General features: G+C 47.2%; 1 protein-coding gene across 1 annotated transcript in view; it reads left to right on the top strand.

Moving 5' to 3' along the window:
• Nucleotides 1-3493: 3493 nt before the first annotated feature.
• The window catches only part of LOC129383999 (MIF4G domain-containing protein-like), a 50502-nt gene continuing 40238 nt past the window's right edge, over nt 3494-13757 (top strand). Inside the window, exons 1-3 of the mRNA XM_055069029.2 lie at nt 3494-3737; nt 8268-8424; nt 9545-9663. Of these exons, the coding sequence (XP_054925004.2) occupies nt 3690-3737; nt 8268-8424; nt 9545-9663 (324 nt within the window). The 5' untranslated portion in view covers nt 3494-3689. The remainder of the gene's footprint in view (nt 3738-8267; nt 8425-9544; nt 9664-13757) is intronic.

Genomic DNA, 13757 nt, shown 5'->3' with positions numbered 1-13757 from the left:
GCGAAAAGGAGTCTGTTATTCGAGTCCCTCAAGAAGACAGGAATTCCTCACAATTCTCTTCAGGACATTGTTTTCCCCGCGCGGGAACCAGTTAGATAGGAAGGAGGTTTCTCGCCTTCTTTTAAATTACCTGCAGGACATGGATTTGGCCTCCACATGGTGACCTTAGGAGTGACTATGTGTAGTTGTGAGGTCTGTGTCTGATTTATATGATTTATGTATTTTAAGTGTCGCTACGGTGGAGCAATTTCCGGCAGCAACTGCAAGGCTAATCCCACCAGTAGCCTACAACCACTCAGCAACAACAACTCAAGTCCACAGCACGGTGAAGGTGCAATGTCCGGAATTCCTGAGTATGTCCTTGCTACGAGGCACGATAGTATTTTCTTTAACGCAACACTAGGATATGCGCATGCTTGTTGTTATGCTGTCCAAGGAATAAAAGCTGATAATAAAAGCGATGACTTAACAAATAACTAACCCATTCCTACGTTTTAGGAAGTAAAAATCGAAAATTTAATATTCGAAGACCCCTCCTGAAAAAAACCAAAACTGAAACCAAATCTTGAGTTTTGTGTTTCCGTCATCTGGTGGAAGACTGCCTTACTCAGTCTTTCGGGGCGTAAAAGAAAAGCAATCACGCAGCAGGGCATTGAACCGCTGCCAGCATGGCGCGGAATGATAGGTGCGAGCGATTAAACGACTCGGCCACGGCTTCCGATGTTCCCGCATCGGATACGCTCGGGTTTTTATCGACACCACGTGAACTTGCACGACTGTGTGTCAAAAATCGCTTTTAGGGACAATGTTGCGGTATGTGTCGAGAGTCAAGATAGGCATCAATCGAAAGCTGTGTCTCATGACTACATGCGCTGCAGCGACTTTAGCGATAGACGCCGTAGTTTTACTGCAGCTACCGTTTTGTCTCGAAAATACAGTACAAATTTTCGTCGTTTCCATAGGCTTCCATTGCTGAATCTTTAACCACTCTGGGAACAAAATTCTTGCTTGCCGGAGAGTGACCACTGCATTTGGCTCGTGTGGATTGTCTTCCAGAACATGTCTGTCAGCTGCCTTTTTCAATAATCGACCTACAGCTTTTGTTATTCGCGAAAAACCCGTTTGTTCCATTGAAAACGAACTAGCTTCGTGCCGGGGCCGCTTGTGGCGCTAGTTAATTGGTACGTGTCCGGAAAAGTGGGATATGTCACACACAGAGTCAGTCAGCTCCAGGGGCCTATAAGCACGGCGATTGTTCCGATTCCAAACACAGCACCTTTCGTCATCCTCGGGGACACCAAACAACTTTGGCGCGTTCTTCAGGCCGCTATACACACTTCTGCAATCGGGAGCGAAGCAGTAGTTCTTCCGACGAGGCTTCGTCATCTCACCTCATCGGTCAGAGAAAAAACTGCACACGAAATAACAAATGCGCGCACAAAACACAGTATAACACAAATACGTGGACGAGGGCAGGCGACAGGACAACGCGCGAGCGCGGCGGTGGCATGGCGGGTCCCAGGTGAAAGGCCCCGCAGTGCCGCCTCGCGGCCGCAATGATTTTCCGGGTTTTCAGCTTCACGCGCGCCTACTGCCCGTGCCTCACCCTCGGCCCACTACCCCAACTCTAGTGCACTATAATTCCGGTTCAGCTGAAAATGATGGTTCAGCGGCAGTTTTTGGTTTAGTCTTGATTCGGTTCGGCACCCAGACCACTGTAGTGCATCATTACCCACCTTTGGAATGACTGCGGTCCTATCAATCTCTTCCCTGAATTCTCCCCCGCCCCCAGTACTATAATCGCATCTTCTCTTGACTGCTGACCACTTATTCCTTCCATCTTTCTTGAACCCAACGCTTCTTGAAGTTGGACACTCTCTACGGATCTCGCTGAGTGAATAAGTTGACATTCCATTAGGATATGCAGAGTCATTTTCGGGCTTTTTTTTATTCAGGAAACAAACGCCTAATCCGACGGCGCACATTTGCTTCGGTATCGTTTTTGTCCTGTTTTCCCTCCGGCAGCTGTTCCCTATGAGCAGCTGCGCCATCTAACGGCTCCGCCGCGAATTACTTTGCGTGCCCTCCGAGAACGTGTGACCTCTGAGATTGCACCGGTGGCACGTCGGCGCGTGTGAGCCAGGTACTGGATTCGGGCTCTTCTCTCCCGCTTACCCTACGTGTTTCCCTGTAGGCACGTTTCCTTGCGGCAGTCCCAAGAAGACCGCTCATAGCCTCCGAGATGTGTGGCTTGCCGGTGCGCGCAAACACTGAGAACGACGAGTGATAGGAACAGGCGTACGGTCCTGTTTGCACACACAAGCAAACTGGCCACACGGCAGATGATGTATTATGTGAGGGACATAGAAATTTCTATTTCAAATGGGACGTTCAAATGGACTAATTGGTTCACGGTGAATATGACGGCAGTGTAAAGTTCACGGCGACAAAGAGAAAATGAACCAGACAGGACAACCACTTGGTCCGGAGTGCTTTCTATATGCGTCGCCGAACCCAAGTTTGCCACGTTCTTGTTAAACTGCGCCAGTAAAAAGCAAACCGGTTTTTGCAACGAAATTTATGCTTTAGTTTATTAGCTGCCAAGCAGAATTTTTAACCGCGAACGCTGAAAAGGCGTGCTTGTTTGTTTACTAGGCACTTGTACAGTGCGCGTCACCCTTGTTTAGAGCACGCGAATTGCGGCCGCCGCCGGGGCGCTCTACAGGCAACCAGCGACGTCTAATGGTAGTGGCTGGGGTCGAGAATAGATGCGTCAGACGCTGCGTGCGCAGACACTTGTCTCGAGCCGAGCAGCTACCGTTAGATGTCGCTAGCTGGCGCTCCGGTGGGCGCCATTCCTGCGCCCTGCACAAGGGTGACGCGCATTCTATTCGCGTTTTAGCTAAGCTAACACGATGGTTCAGATCAAGAAAGTAAAACGTCATCTCACTTTACGACTGCCGAAAAGCGACAGCAAAAAAAAAAAGAGAGACAAGAAACTGCTCGCCTTTCTGCTGGAGTTCTTGCACCGCAGCACATAGCAAACAGAATTGTTCGGGGATTAGGTCTGATTGTTAGCCGGCATCGTGTCTTCTACGAGATCGAGCAAAATTTCCTGATCGCTGAAACCCTGCAACCACTACAGCTGCCTCAAAAAGCGTCCTGAAGAAAGCACCAACGCTGTGCAGGCGTCCAGAGGTGAAATCGGCAACACACGAGCTGAGCGTAGAGTTAGCGAAGCCGATAAAGTCAGTGACACAAGAAAAAAATATATATATTGATAACACCACGACGCGCCGCTGGGGCAGGCGCAAGTGCAATCGCGTTCGATTGGCACGATGACTGAGGGTGACAACTCAAAGGAAAGAAAAATTGTTTAAGTTCCTTTGTTTACTCTCTCAGTGGAATGATACGCGTAAAAAAAAGCTGCAGTAGTAATATGTCGAAGATATTCCTGGAAACCTTTTTTTCGGCGTCTGCTATATGCGGCAGGTGGCATAGCGATAGAAACGAAACTAGCCAAGAGTCCGCCCAGTGACTATACTTATGAAAGACGCCCCCTGAACCTGCTAAACTACGGAAAAGAGTGACATTTGTTTGTGGCATTTCTACTGCGCAAATCGTTTCTTGGATTTTTCTTCTTGTTCTGGCGGTGCGGCCTTGCTTGGATCGAACCGTGCCTGCTCGGGATGCTTTGCTCGTCTTCGTCCTACGGCACGCAGCGGCCAGGGTCCTCGGTGAGAAAGCTATTCTTTTCCTCTTTGTGGGTGCTCCGCGCTTCTCTCGTTTCTACTTCCAAGTTGTTAATTTTCTTCGCACTTATACTTTTTCGAAACGAGCGTTCGAAAAATGAGCCACCCATTTTATGGCCGATCCCCCAGAGCCTTTGGGTATGCGTAACGACCACCCAGGCCAATAACGGTTGTACCGCACAGCGCTCTGAGCTTTGAGCAGTGGCAAAAGCAGCGCCTGCAACCAATTGTGATGGCGCGATTTACATGCGCGCATGTCGTAGCGGCTTTCAACCAAATGACCTGCACATGAGCGCTGCTTTTTGTCTCAAACCTAACCTCAACCAACCCTCAGCAGAACGTCATCGCGGCCAAGAGTAACGTACAGGTCGGGGCCAAATAAAATAGGATCGGAGACCGCGTGCCGAGCTGCATTCTTCTGCCCTTTAGCAAAGTAAGTGCCTTATACCGAGAGACGGAAATACGCATGCGCGTCATTTCATGGTCGTGTGCCTGTTTATATGCCCGTTTTTTATCGACGTGCGGCCGCAATCGCGATGATTGCAAATTACTGCTATCTTTTTCGGTCAGTGGAGGGTGAAGTGCATTGCCACAATGGCATTAACAGACACCGCTCTCGAAGCGTTATTTTCTGCAATCATAGCGATTCCGACAGCAGGCTAGTAAAATACTGATGCCTGAGTGGGCAGCAGTGCTGTCTATAATATGCGCTAGGAAAATTTTCCTATGTCTAGATTTGTTCAAATCTAGGAAAATTTTGAGCTAGGACATAGAAACGGTGAAATTGCTTACGTGACAGCGTGCTTTGATTTCAGTCACCGCAAGTTACTTTCGCATTAGCATACAAAGTTTGAGTTTTGACCATACAGCAGCGCATTGAGCGCCCCTCGCTAAGCAAAGAACGGGCTTTCGACGCCTTGATCCCTCCGAACGTAGTGCTACTACAATCTCCGTATCGTACTTCTACGTGTACTGTCGATGTCTGTGCACTATGAGTGAAATATTTATCTCTGAACAGTAAAGAAAACGTATGCTGGTACATCAAACAAAGCACCACAGGCACATCTGGGCGTAAGCGCGCCCCTGTACCTAGCGCCGAGCACGGCAATGCGGTCGTGGCGCTAAACTAGCCGACTGCGCAAACTTGTACAAAAATTTACAAGGAACCAGCTACAGGAAGATCAACCTTGTCCAAAGTGCCAGTGCACGCGTTTGGGCGAGTTTTGCGTTTAAAGAAAATGTAAATAATACCCTCGTATTTCTGTTCTCCAGCTACAAATGCGTTGAAGAGCGTAAGTGTGGGGGTGCTACGCGAGTACACGGCAAGCCAAAATATGATTAGCAGCTTTTACATACGTTTTGTGGAGTGGCGCATTGTTTGGACGACTTTGCGTTCTGCAAGGGAGTTCCAGAGCCCATATTCACAGTTTGAATATGGTTTCGTGTAACCTTGGCACTTTGCTCTAGGTGCGAAATGCCATAGGAAAACTACAAGGGTTACACATGCTGAAGTCTCCTGTGAGTAGGGCGTGAAGCGCGAAGCAATGTTGTTAGAATAACATGCGCTGCTTTATCATTTAAGCTTGGGTTCAGTGACTTCTTCCCCGCTGGGGCGTCTGCGTCAGCAGACGTTGGTGTGTTGCGACACCATGCACCTGAGCACACGGGGCTTGGACCCTCCCGCGCTTAACTGCGCGCGGCTTAGCCATGTCCGGGGAACAGGGGTTCCAGGGCGGTTGAGCTGATGCCGGATATTTGGACTTTTATGGCCCCTAGGCGGAGGCAACACACCACTTTGGCCCCGGCTTCACGTAGACAGCAACCCCGGATTGACCCATCCGGGGTGGTGGTGGTGGTGAGATCTTTTATTCAACAGAGAGGGTGAAGCTCGTGAGCTCCACTAAACTAGGTGTCGTCCTTAGTCCGGGACATCATTGGTCGAAGCCGCCGCTCGAGCCCGTTGGACCAGACCTCGTTGTTCCTCTAGTCCAGAGCTACTGAGCAGGACCGCCTCCCCGACCTCTCGAGTGGGGTGGGAAATAGGGGATAGCTTGGGATCCTGTTGGCAGGCCCAGACCATGTGATATCTGCCAAATTACCACAGTGCTGGCATTGCCCATTGATATTTGGATCGAAATATTTAACTATAGCTGGGCAGAGCAACGTATTAGTTTGGAGGCGCCGTAGGACGCGTTCTTCTGTTTTGGATAGGCCTTTCGCCGGAGGGGGATGCACCCGGCGCTGCTCGCAGAGGTAATCTCGGATTGCACTGAACCGTAGTAGAGGAGTAGGACATTCAGGCTGTTTAGGGCAATAAGGAGGTTCCCGGGAAATGAGTGCGCGGGCCGCTGCATGTGAAGCTTCATTAGCTCGGAGGCCCTGATGGCCTGGAGTCCAGATCATTCGTTTTGGCGCGGGATCTCGGTCCCTGATGCAGAGTCTAAGAATTTTGTTGACTAGCGGAGAGATTTCTTTTGCCAAGTAGCTTTCACAAGCCCTTCAAGAGTGTGTGAGTATGCATTGCGATTTCGGGTATCCAACCACCAAGGCGATAGCGGCCTGCTCGGCTTGGTTTGGATTCGCGGCTCTAAGTGACAGTCCATCCACCTGAGTTCCCCTATGTATAACCGCCGCCGTGTAATATCCCCTGGGAGATGGTCCAGCTACATCAACATAGTAAACCCCAGAACGGGAGCCAAGCCGTCTTTCTTGCGCTTTGGCACACGCCTGTCTTCTTCCTTCATGTGTTTCCTTCGTCATATTACGAGGGAGGGGGGGAGGGGGGACACCCAGAGTTTGGTGCGCCAAAGCTCTGGGATGGGCTCCGGGGGAAATCGGTGGTCGTCCTTTCCTGTCCTTCTCCTCAATCTATTGTTTTCCGATCAACTTTCCTTTTCACTTTTTCTTTAATCACATTTCCCCCCAATTTTCTCTCTCTCCCAGGCGGCTTGGGTTAGCCTGTTGCAGTATATCCAACCTTGAGTATGGCGCATTGGGTTATAGCAGTGATGCGCAGCTATCGTGTGCAATCCACTCAAGGCAGTAGTGCTTGTTACCGCTGATATATTTCGTAAACATGTTTGGTATATTTCGTAATTGTCCTTTTATAATGTATATTTCATGTTCATAGTAGACATCATTAGTCATTGCCATAATCTTATTACATATACAGTTTACGCACTTTACAGCGACTGTTTTTAAGGTCATTTTAGAGCCATATCATATGTACCTCTCATAATTCACTATTAAATTGCCAACTTATTAACACTAGCCTGACGCTGTTTGGCCATGCTTGGCCTTTGCGCCATAAAATAAAACCCTATGTTTCACCAGTGACTTCACACTTGTAATATTTCAATACGAGCTTAAAAGTAAACTTAAAGTATATAATTTGCAGTATTTTGCGTAGCACGAATATTTATCATTACATAAATCATAACTGAACCACATTTTGGAGATATCTAGGAATTAATCTATTTAAATCATTCCTCCGAGTAAGGGAAAAACCTGCTTTGTAGTTCGGCAGCACTGGCAGGTGCACAAGCATGGAAGGACGCGCATGCGCAGTGTGCTATGTCTCGATAGAAGGTTCTTGCTTCGGTAAAGGGAGCAAGAATGCAGTTCGACATGCGCTCGCAGATCCGTGTTCTACGTTTTGCCTGTCGTGGCAAGGCGAAGCATGTTTTAGTGCGCTATAGCACTAAGGCTTCCAATCCGATGAAAAGACGTTGTGTTTGTCCGCGCGCTGGGTGACTATGATGATTTATTGGCATCTCCTTTGAAACTGGCCGGTGACCAATAGTCACCTAGGCTGCTTAATCTAATTAGGTATGCTACACATTTTTTTCATCCTAGCCTATTTGTATAGAACTCCTTCGTCTTTTTCCCGCTCAGAACTTACTCGCACAACTAATAGCTCGTCATCCGCGATTTCCTTGTCTAGCGAAGCTCAAGCTGCTCCTTGGTATACAACGGTTGCCTGTAAACTGAACTTTTGTCTGGGGGCCACTAACGGCAGAAGTCAGGCGGCGAAATCGAAAGGCTCGGTCGCGTGGTCGGTGGGAAGGGAGTGTGCTGCTTGCTGCTTTTGTGTGCAGCCATGCACTATCAGTGCTTTGCCGTTCGGGCGAAATTGCTAATCTCTTTAGGTCGAAGTAGGATTACCTTGACCTTCGAAGCATTTATCCTTTATTAAAGCTCTAATGAGTCTATCATTGTAATGTCATTTGTGTCAAATTTGTCTAATCAATATGTTGGCGTTCGCTCACGAACCCTAGTGTCAAAAAAGCTATTGGAGCTTTGCACTCTGTGGTCACTATGCTGGCTGTGCTCACTGCAACGATAGAAGTGCGTTTAATATCGTTTCGCTTCCCATGTTTGTTATTGATTCCTCTGAAATATTTATATTTAATTCGCCTATAATCTACACATCTTTCCCCCGCATTAGTCACCATTGTCGTAAAATACAAAAGTTGCACTGAACGTGACATTTGCTCGGTGCCTACTTTGTCCTAGTCTTCTGACCTCGAGGCTGCACCTGTCTCACCGCTGCCGGCCTCTACAAATGGCCAGGAGACGGACGCGGAAAGTTGCTCCTTTTGCCTCGAAGCCATTTCGTGGAGCCAAAGACAGCCGGTCGACTTTCGGGACATCGTCGAGAAAGCCATACACGGTAACAACTTATCTACAGGACAGCGAAGCTGTGTTGGGCAGATGTCGCAACACTCGATAGCCTCGCTGGTTTCTATTTTTTTTCTTTTGATATACTGCAGGCCCATCACGGCCCGTGTAGGAGTGGGTACATAAATGGGTCAGTAGTAGAAGGTACAAAAATTGGTAATTATTTGCGGGGAAATTTCAATACTGTATTAGGTTTGTAAAAGAATCAATGATATCGTAACACACAATATCACTAGACAAATTGTTCCAATGGAAGATAGCCGACTGAAAAAGGCAGTATTAGTGAGCGTTAACATGACCTTATGGTTGGCGGATTATTTTGGAATGAGTCCGTCTCGATCAGTGCTCGTGTCTCGCATGTAATTAGAATGCGTTGTGTTCAAATGGCTTTGGTGTAATTGGTAAATGAATTTTAGTCATGCAAATCTCTGTGAAAGTGGTTTAAAGTTCGCGCTTGCGATTAAACCTGAAGCACTAGACTGCCTTGAGTAACCCGAATGTATAAATCTGACTGCTAGTTTTTGCATACGTTCTATTCTATTAATGAGATATCTTTTATGTGGACTCCAGATCAAATTGTTGTACTATAAGCATGACCTGATTTCAGTTTCAGATTATTTATTTCATAAGTAGATATACATGCTTACACAAGTATACAGAAGTGTCTAGTAAGCATGTTGCTTGATATGTAGCGGTGTAGCAGGTAATTTCCCTCTCAGGAACGATAGCTTTCCGTTACTGCTAGCGTGTACTCACGAACAAGTTCGTGAGTACTGTGGCCTAGTTCGCCGGCCTGTGTAGGAAATATATAATGCGTATGCAAGTAAGGAACATGTTTTCTTTGTTGCACCAACATGCCCGTGCTATTACGTTTACGTGCTAAGCGATGTCCTTTGCCACCTCTCGATCCTACAGCAACTTGATCTCGCTTATTGTCAGAATATTGCGCCACTAGAAAAAAAAAACATATCCGAAGTCTAGTGGAGTTTGTAATGTCCAGTAGATTATGATGCTTTTATAATTATGTGCTTGCAGCTTTGAAGGAGAAACTCGTGGAATTTTCGGTGCATTCAGTGTGCTGACGTGAGCTTCTTGGCTTCACTGTGATACAGACCCGGCTGTGGTAAAGGCCGTTCAGTGGGTGGCACTTGCGGAAGCCTTCTGCGAAAGCGTCATACGAGGCGATGAGAACGCGGGAACGGTGGCCTGCCTCTGCGTCTTCTTTATTGGAGTAAGTTGGCCAATTCATCAACGGACTGTGTTATCTGCTTGCAAGCGTTTGGCCTTTACACTTTATTTATTTATTTATTTATTTATTTATTTATTTATTTATTATACCCTCAGGGTCAAGAGGCATTACAGAGGGGAGTGGCACAAAACACAGAAAAACAACAATATTTTAACTACAAAAAGCAGCACAATGTTTCTAATTATGCGATAGTAGTTATGAAGAGGCAAAATACATCTTACAAAAAATACTATATGTATACAAAGAAGCAGTCCAGTTTTTGTAATTATACAATAATAGCTATAAAGAGGCAGACAAAAACAAGATGTTACAGAGCATTGGTTAATGAAGTCACAAATTTTTCATGATCTCAAACCAATTTGGGAAGGCAACTATAATCATTTGATGTACGTGGTATGTAGGAATGTAGGAATGATTCTGTTTTACACAACGGAATGCCAACTTTATGAGCATGATCCAAACGGTGCGAAACGTAATGGGGAGAAAGTATTAGTAAATCACGCAGGTAGGGATGATTATACAGTCTGTGAAAAAGGCTTAAGCGAAGCATCGCACGTCGAGAAGCAAGTGTAGGTAGATTAAGGTTAGTTTTCATTACCGTGATGCTCGCGATTCGACTGTAGTTAGAGAGTATAAAACGGACCGAATTATTTTGCACCATTTCAAGCGTATGTACCAAAGTATTATAATGCGGATCCCAAACCGAAGCGGCATATTCTAACTTAGGCGAATGAGTGTTTTATATAGCATTAGATTAAAAGTCGAAGGTGATTTTGCAATGTTACGACGAACATATCCGATCGTGTGATTAGCGTTGCAGACAACATGAGAGATGTGAGTATCCCATGTTAGACTGCTACTGATGTGAACTCCGAGGTACTTATATGAAGATACGCTGTCGAGTAGTGAATTATTTAAGTGTTAAGTGGGTAAACTAGTATTCTTTCTAGACACTCGCATGAATTTGCATTTTTTAATGTTTAGTTTCATAAGCCATATATTACACCACTCAAAGACTGCGTTAATGTCTGCTTGAAGAAGAGCGGCGTCATTTGAACTTGTTATTTCTCGGAAAATTACGCAATCATCGGCAAACAAATGAACGGATGAGGAAACGCAGTATGGTAAATCCCCCGCAGGGGCGCTTGCGTTAGCAGGCGTTTGGTGTGTTGCGACACCACGGACCCGAGCACACGAGGGTTGGACCCTCCCGCGTGTAGCCGTGCGCGGCTTAGCCGTGTCCGGGGAAAGGGGGATCCTGGGGGTTGAGCCGATGCCGGGTGTTCGGACCTTTAAGGCCCCCCGGCGGAGGCAACACGCCTCTTTGGCCTCTGCTTCACGTAGACGGCACCCCCGGGCTGACCCACCCGGGGGAAATCGGCAGTCGCCTTTTCCTGTCTCTCTCTACCCTCATCTTCGTCTTTCTCTTCTACTTTTAATCTTTCCTGTCCTTTCATCTTTTCCATTCAATTCAAATTTTTCCTGGCGGCAAGGGTTAACCTGGTGTGGCTGTCCTACCTTGGGTATACCATATTGGGTTATAGTAACGGCATACTGCTGGCGCTGTGCAGACTTGTTTACATGTTCTGCCACGTCCCCTTGTTGGGCTCCGTGGTGGGTGGCAGACGCCGTTGCCGAACAAATCACTTTTTTTATGGGATCCTCGAACCCGTTTACCCCCGATCGTGCCTCGGAAAGGGTACGCACCGATGCAACCTCTCTATTCATTCCAAAGCAAAGAAACTTGCCCGAAATTCCACGTACTTCCCTGCGAACAATTATCTACAAAAGCAAGAACAATTTCACCATTTCTTGTGGCCAAGTGCCTAAAAGAGACCAATGGAGCTGGCTATAAGGTAACAAAGATGGCAAGTGGGGATTTGCTCCTCGAGCTAAAAGACAAGGAACAGTACAACAAACTCGCACACCTCGTAGCCTTTGGTAACATCCCTGTTTCTGTGAGCGCACATCGAACCATGAATACAGTAAAAGGCGTAGTATCAGATGAAGACCTAATGACATTGAATGAAGAAGAACTCCTGGATGGATGGAAGGACCAAGGCGTAATCCATGTGCAGCGCATCAAAATCAGACGAAATGACAATGAAATTCCAACAAAGCATTTTATACTCACTTTCAGCTCAACTACTCTACCCGAAACACTTGAAACCGGCTATGTAAAACTTCATGTTCGACCCTACATTCCGAACCCGCGACGTTGCTTCAAATGTCAGAGATTTGGTCACGCATCCCAGAGCTGCCGAGGACAACTTATGTGTGCAAAGTGCGCCACAACCGGTCACTCTGCTGACGACTGCAATAACGAGGTACATTATGCGAACTACGACGGCAGTCACCCTGCATACTCCAGAGCTTGTCCAGCCTGGAAGAAAGAAAAGGAAATAATTGCTGTAAAATTTAAGGAGAACATAACATTCCGTGAAGCACGACAAAGGGTTTCCTCGTTATTTTCACTAAAAACAACTTTCGCTGAAGTGGTGCAACGGGGGGCGGCACTACAACAGCCTCTGGCGGCAGCCCGGACCACGCCTAGCGTGCAGAGGCTAGCGCCACCCGCCCCTACGGTGGGAGCAGCCAGCGCTGCCCTGCCAGCTCTCAAACTGTCCACGCCAGTGGCCTCTTCAAGCTCCGGCAGAAGCCAGGGCACCGCAGAGGCCACAGAGGTCTTGTCGACCTCTGCCCCGGTAGGGACGAAGACTTCATCGCTTGAGATGAAGTCTACGCGACGCACACATCGCTCTCTGGAGCGGGTGTCCCGTGCCTCGCAAGAGGCTATAGACACCGGTCCAAGCCAAACGGCGCAAGTAGCGGCGCAGGAGCGGCGAGGTTCTCTTGACCGCTCCAAAAAAGACAAAACACCAATTACAGGGCCTAACAAAGGCTCTGTAAAGTAATGTCACTTTTGAGACACACAGCACTATTTCTTTTTAAACATGGATGACGTCATACAGTGGAATGTTAGAGGACTATTAAGAAACCTAGATGATGTCCAAGAAATGCTCTGTAAGTTTAAACCTAAAGTACTGTGTGTTCAAGAAACCCACCTAACTTCCAAACACACTAACTTCCTCCGACAATACATGACTTTCAGGAAAGACCGAGAGGATGCTGTCGCATCATCTGGCGGTGTAGCCATCATTGCTGATAGAAGTGTAGCGTGTCAGCATCTGAAGCTCCAAACGGCCCTTGAGGCCGTGGCCGTTCGAGCCGTACTTTTAAATAAACTCATTACCATCTGCTCTTTGTACATACCACCACATTATCAGCTTCACAGACGCGACTTAGAATCATTAATAGATGAGCTCCCAGAGCCCTATATGATTCTCGGTGATTTCAATGCACACAGTAGTTTGTGGGGTGATTCACGCTGTGATGCGCGAGGTCGCGTCATTGAACAGGTGCTTTTTTCCTCTGGAACATGTCTCTTAAACACGAAGGAGCCAACATATTTTAACCTGGCCAACAAGTCATACTCTGCCATAGATCTTAGCTTTTTATCGCCGACACTTTTACCGTATTTTAAATGGAATGTGCTTAACAACCCGTATGGGAGTGACCACTTCCCAATAATCCTAACTACGCCGAAACAAGATAAACTTCCCCCGCAGGTCCCTCGGTGGAAGGTTGACTCAGCCGATTGGGAACAGTACCGAACTCTTACACACATGACCTGGTCTGAGATGTCCGGTATAACCATAGATGATGCTGTTGCATATTTTACAGCTTTTATACTTGATGCCACATGTGAATGTATTACTGAAGCGAGCGGCATTGGTTCCAAACGGCGTGTTCCCTGGTGGAACGATGCATGTAGGCAAGCACGCAGGAACCAGTACAAAGCGTGGGCGATGCTTCGCGTTTCTCCAACAGCAGAAAACCTGGAAAACATTAAGCACGTCAAATCCCAGGCGAGGAGAACGCGCCGACAAGCAAGACGAGAGAGTTGGGCGAAGTATATATCAAGCATCAACTCGTACACAGATGAGAGGAAAGTATGGAATAGAGTGAAAAAAGTCAATGGGCAACAAACATATTCCCTGCCTTTAGTAAATAGC

The sequence above is a fragment of the Dermacentor andersoni genome, chromosome 9 (genome assembly GCF_023375885.2).
Source record: "Dermacentor andersoni chromosome 9, qqDerAnde1_hic_scaffold, whole genome shotgun sequence".
NCBI classification, from domain to species: domain Eukaryota; kingdom Metazoa; phylum Arthropoda; class Arachnida; order Ixodida; family Ixodidae; genus Dermacentor; species Dermacentor andersoni.
This window is presented reverse-complemented; position numbering and strand designations above follow the sequence as displayed.